This window comes from Oncorhynchus gorbuscha, linkage group LG01 (genome assembly GCF_021184085.1).
Source record: "Oncorhynchus gorbuscha isolate QuinsamMale2020 ecotype Even-year linkage group LG01, OgorEven_v1.0, whole genome shotgun sequence".
Taxonomy (NCBI): domain Eukaryota; kingdom Metazoa; phylum Chordata; class Actinopteri; order Salmoniformes; family Salmonidae; genus Oncorhynchus; species Oncorhynchus gorbuscha.
Window position 1 is genome coordinate 120,094,938 of NC_060173.1, and position 6,000 is coordinate 120,100,937.

The 6,000-nt window shown below is 48.9% G+C and overlaps 1 protein-coding gene across 2 annotated transcripts in view; it reads left to right on the top strand.

Annotated features, from left to right (window-relative positions):
• The window catches only part of LOC124036130 (collagen alpha-2(VI) chain-like), a 44,657-nt gene extending 38,657 nt beyond the window's left edge, over nucleotides 1-6,000 (top strand). For both annotated transcript variants that reach the window (XM_046350338.1, XM_046350415.1), the window contains exons 28-33: nucleotides 570-722; nucleotides 921-1,015; nucleotides 1,106-1,213; nucleotides 1,381-1,633; nucleotides 4,615-4,653; nucleotides 4,830-6,000. In XM_046350338.1, the coding sequence (XP_046206294.1) occupies nucleotides 570-722; nucleotides 921-1,015; nucleotides 1,106-1,213; nucleotides 1,381-1,633; nucleotides 4,615-4,653; nucleotides 4,830-5,434 (1,253 nt within the window). In that variant the 3' untranslated portion in view covers nucleotides 5,435-6,000. The remainder of the gene's footprint in view (nucleotides 1-569; nucleotides 723-920; nucleotides 1,016-1,105; nucleotides 1,214-1,380; nucleotides 1,634-4,614; nucleotides 4,654-4,829) is intronic.

The following is a 6,000-nucleotide window of genomic DNA, read 5'->3' on the forward strand; positions in this document are numbered from 1 at the left end:
CATGTGGTAAGTGATGATGACTTAGGACTGTGATGTCATATGGTAAGTGATGATGATTTAGGACTGTGATGTCATGTGGTAAGTGATGATGATTTAGGACTGTGATGTCATATGGTTGTTTTGGTAAGTGATGATGACTTAGGACTGTGATGTTATGTGGTAAGTGATGATGATTTAGGACTGTGATGTCATGTGGTAAGTGGTGATGACTTAGGACTGTGATGTCATGTGATGATGATTTAGGACTGTGATGTCATGTGGTAAGTGATGATGATTTAGGACTGTGATGTCATGTGGTAAGTGATGATGATTTAGGACTGTGATGTCATGTGGTAAGTGATGATGACTTAGGACTGTGATGTCATGTGGTTGTTGTGGTAAGTGATGATGATATCCAGGTATGTAGTCTTCTATGTGTAGATACGCCAAATGAAATTTCTCCTCGAGGGACAATGACATTGTATTGAATTGACAGACATTTTGGTGGCTATGATATGTATGAAGATTTAAAACCGTGAAAGTTTCCAATGCTGCTCCTAATCCATCCTGGTTCTGTGTTTCCCCTGCAGACTGTGAGAAGAGATGCGGGGCGCTGGACATTGTGTTTGTGATTGACAGCTCAGAGTCAGTGGGTCTGACCAACTTCACCCTGGAGAAGAACTTTGTCATCAACACCATCAACAGGCTGGGATCCATGGCAACACACCCACATTCAGAGACAGGTAAAAGATGACCTCTTTAGGTACAGCCCTTTCTAACTACCTGTGTGACAGACTGGTTTAAAACCTGTATGGGTCTGCTGAGCTAAAGCCTGAGCAATAAAGTCTCATGGTTGATGACTCATCACATCAGCATGGTTCACCATACCACTTCTGGTTCCCATGTACAGACATTCTCATAGATCCCTCTTCTCTCCTCAGGAACCAGGGTTGGTGTTGTGCAGTACAGTCACAACGGGACATTCGAGGCCATCCGACTTAATGACTCCAACATAGACTCCATCTCTGCCTTCAAGGTCCGTGTAGCTGGTTCAGTGACTGGCATTACTCCGCAAGCTAATGCTTTAAGCTCAGCAGGCTTAACAGTCTCCATCTCTGACTTGCAGGTGGCTGTGAAGAACCTCCAGTGGATAGCCGGGGGCACCTGGACTCCCTCCGCTCTGAAGTTTGCCTATGACCACCTGATCAGGGACAGCCGGCGGACCAGAGCCAAGGTGTGCTGTGAACCACTTAGCTAGCCTATGATTATGTCTGTTCTTGCTATATAGTATCTATGGGTCTGAGGCCTGGCTAAATAATCTGTAACATGGTCGCTGCTGCCCCCATGTGGATGGGAAAGTGAACTCTGTCTTGCTGTGGCCTAACACTCCATTCTTAACAGGTGTCAGTCGTGGTCATCACGGACGGACGCTTCGACCCGCGGGATGATGACTCTCTGCTGACCTACCTCTGCGACGACCCCAGCGTGGACGTGAACGCCATCGGGGTCGGGGATATGTTCGGCCGGGAGGGACAGCACGAGAGCCTCGAGTCCATCGCATGCCAGAGGCATGATCGCGTGACGGGGATGACACGTTTCGCTGACCTGGTGGCAGATAACTTTATAGACAGGATGGAGTCGGTGCTCTGCCCTGGTGAGACTATTATTGATATAAATGTATCTCCTAAAGCAAGAGATGGTGTCTTAAGACATGTCAATATTGGCCTCCCGAGTGGCGCAGCGGTCTACGACACTGCATCGCAATGCTTGAGGCGTCACTACAGACTCAGGTTCAACCTCGGGCTGTGTCGCAGCCGGCCGCGATCGGGAGACCCATGAAGCAGTGCACAATTGGCCCAGTGTCGTCCGGGTTAGGGGAGGGTTTGGACGCATGTTCTTGTCCCATCGCGCTCTAGTGACTCCTGTGGCAGTCCGGACACATGCACGGAACGGTCGCCAGTTCTACGGTGTATTAGACTGTCTTCTGGACTAAGTGAGCAATGTGTCAAGAAGCAGTGTGACTTGGCAGGGTCGTGTTTCGGAGGATGTATGGCTCTCGACCTTCGCCTCTCCCGATTCCATACGGGAGTAGCAGCGTTTTCACAGACTAACTACATGTTGGATATCATGTTGGACTGGTGTTGTACCGACCTCAGACTGGTGTTGTACCGAACTCAGACTGGTGTTGTACAGACCTCAGACTGGTGTTGTACCGACCTCAGACTGGTGTTGTACCGACCTCAGACTGGTGTTGTACCGACCTCAGACTGGTGTTGTACAGACCTCAGACTGGTGTTGTACAGACCTCAGACTGGTGTTGTACCGACCTCAGACTGGTGTTGTACCGACCTCAGACTGGTGTTGTACAGACCTCAGACTGGTGTTGTACAGACCTCAGAATGGTGTTGTACCGACCTCAGAATGGTGTTGTACCGACCTCAGACTGGTGTTGTACAGACCTCAGACTGGTGTTGTACAGACCTCAGACTGGTGTTGTACAGAGATGGTGTTGCACCGACCTCAGACTGGTGTTGTACCGACCTCAGACTGGTGTTGTACAGACCTCAGACTGGTGTTGCACAGACCTCAGACTGGTGTTGACACCGACCTCAGACTGGTGTTGTACAGACTGGTGTTGTACCTCAGACTGGTGTTGTACCGACCTCAGACTGGTGTTGTACAGACCTCAGACTGGTGTTGCACCGACCTCAGACTGGTGTTGCACCGACCTCAGACTGGTGTTGTACCGACCTCAGACTGGTGTTGTACTGACCATTGGTGGTGAGCCTCAGACTGGTGTTGTACTGACTGGTGTTGTACTGACCATTGGTGGTGAGCCTCAGACTGGTGTTGTACTGACTTCAGACTGGTGTTGACTGACCATTGGTGGTGAGCCTCAGACTGTTGTACTGACCATTGGTGGTGAGCTTCAGACTGGGGCTACTAGACTAGAGTAGACATGATGGTGTCTCATCCTCGTGTTGTACTGAGGAACCAGTTCCCGCTCAGCCCAGTCTGGTGCTCTGGCCCCCAATGGTGGAACAAACTCCCTCACGACGCCAGGACACTGGTCAATCACCACCTTCCGGAGACACCTGAAACCCCACCTCTTTAAGGAATACCTAGGATGAGCCTCACCCCACCCCCTAAGTTTTAGATGCACTATTGTTAAGTGACTGTCCCACTGGATGTCATAAGGTGAATGCACCAATTTTGTCGCTCTGGATAAGAGCCTCTAAATGACTTAAATGTAATGTAAATGTAATTGGTGGTGAGCCTCAGACTGGTGCTACTAGACTAGAGCAGGACACGATGGATGTCTCAGACAGGACATGATGGATGTCTCAGACAGGACATGATGGGTGTCTCTCAGGTAATGACAGACAGGACATGATGGGTGTCTCAGACAGGACATGATGGGTGTCCAGACAGGACATGATGTGTCTCAGACAGGACATGATGGGTGTCTCAGACAGGACATGATGGGTGGCTCAGACTAGGACTGGGTGTCTCAGACAGGACATGATGGGGTGTCTCAGACAGGACATGATGGGTGTCTCAGACAGGACATGATGGGTGTTGTGATGGGTGTCTCAGGCAGGACAGATGGGTGTCTGGTGAGGACAAGATGGGTGTCAGGCCAAGAGACTGGTGCTACTAGACTAGAGCAGAACATGATGGGTGTCTCAGACAGGACATGATGACATGATGTCTCAGACAGGACATGATGACAGGACATGATGTCTCTGACAGGACATGTTGGGTGTTTCAGACAGGACAAGATGGGTGTTGACTGGTGTTACTAGACTAGAGCAGGACATGATGGGTGTCTCAGACAGGACATGTTGGGTGTTTCAGACAGGACATGATGGGTGTCTCAGACAGGACATGTTGGGTGTCTCAGACAGGACATGTTGGGTGTCTCTGACAGGATGTCTCAGACAGGACATGATGGGTGTCTCAGACAGGACATGTTGGGTGTCTATGACAGGACATGTTGGATGTCTCTGACAGGACATGATGGGTGTCTCAGACAGGACATGTTGGGTGTCTCTGACAGGACATGTTGGGTGTCTCTGACAGGACATGTTGGGTGTCTCTGAGGCAGAACATGATGGGTGTCTCAGACAGGACATGATGGGTGTCTATGACAGGACATGTTGGGTGTCTCTGACAGGACATGATGGGTGTCTCTGACAGGACATGATGGGTGTCTCTGACAGGACATGATGGGTGTCTCTGACAGGACATGATGGGTGTCTCTGACAGGACATGATGGGTGTCTCTGACAGGACATGATGGGTGTCTCTGACATGACATGTTGGGTGTCTGACAGGATGTCTCTGACAGGACAGGACATGTTGGGTGTCTCAGACAGGACATGATGGGTGTCTCTGACAGGACATGTTGGGTGTCTGACAGGACAGTGTCTCTGACAGGACATGTTGGGTGTCTCTGACAGGACATGTTGGGTGTCTCTGACAGGACATGTTGGGTGTCTGACAGGACATGTCTCTGACAGGACATGTCTCTGACAGGACATGTTGGGTGTCTCTGACAGGATGTCTCAGACTCAGTCTGTAATGCCACCACCAATTGTAGGTAGAACCTAACCTTTTTTAATTTCTCTTCTAGAGCCCGTTATTGTTTGCCCTGACTTGCCCTGCGTAACAGGTCAGTATTTACTTGTTACTGTATACTCTATTGTCATTGTACAAGATTAGTCTTTCATCCGAGTTATACTGTCTGGAAAAATACACAATTGGTCAATTTGTACTACATTATACAGTAATGATAAGGTTTCAAACTAAAATATATGACTGAGCGTTCACTGACTTTGCCTTCATCAGAACCAGAGGTGGCACAGTGTATTGACAGACCTGTTGACCTGGTGTTTCTTCTGGACGGTTCTGAACGTCTTGGTTATGAGAACTTCAACCAAGTCCGTGACTTCGTCCAGCACTTGGCGAACCACTTGACGCTGGCGCAGGACAAGAACGATCGCCAGGGAGCCCGCATGGCCCTGCTACAGTACGGAGGAGAAGCTGAGCATCACCTGGCCTTTCACATGACCCACGACCTTCCGTCCATCCTAGAGGGTCTGGCCAGCATGGACTATCATGACATGTCTTCTTCTATGGTGGGGGCGGCCATCTCACACACCGTAGACCACGTTCTGACGCGGCTCAACGTCCGCCAGACCAGACGCCACGCCGAGCTCAACTTCGTCTTCATCACTGACGGCGTCACCGGGAGGAAGGGGCTGGACGAGGGGGTCGACGCCATGCGAAACAACCAGGCAGTCTCCACGGTGATCGCCATGGGGACCGACGTGGAACAGGAAGTGTTGGAGAAGCTGGCCTTAAAGGACCAGTACGCCATCTTTAAAGGAACAGACTTCTATGAGCTCAACAAGCACAGCTTCCTAGATCGGTTCCATCAGTGGGTCTGTTAAAGGGGATATTTTGATTTGGACTTTTCACGTTTATGGATATCACGGTATTAAAATGATTGAGGTCAAGTTAATGTTGATAATTAATGGATTAGGGTTAGTTTGAGGGTCAGGGTGTAAAGGTCAGGGTGTGAAGGTTGTTTAAGGGTTAGTGTAAGGGTGTACATTTCCCTCATTGAGATCATACATTTACATTTACATTTAAGTCATTTAGCAGACGCTCTTATCCAGAGCTACTTACAAATTGGTGCATTCACCTTATGACATCCAGTGGAACAGTCACTTTACAATAGTGCATCTAAATCTTAAAGGGGGGGGTGAGAAGGATTACTTATCCTATCCTAGGTATTCCTTAAAGAGGTGGGGTTTCAGGTGTCTCCGGAAGGTGACTGCATTGATTTACCATCAAGTGAAACCTCAAGCAAGAGTCAATACAAGATCAGTCACAGGGCTGTTTGTTTGTGTTTCAATGGATTTTGCTGAATATTTTATTAATTACGTACAAACTGGATATGTTTTATAAGAATTCATTAAAGATATGTAAGTAGTGTTCAGCAAACATACCCATA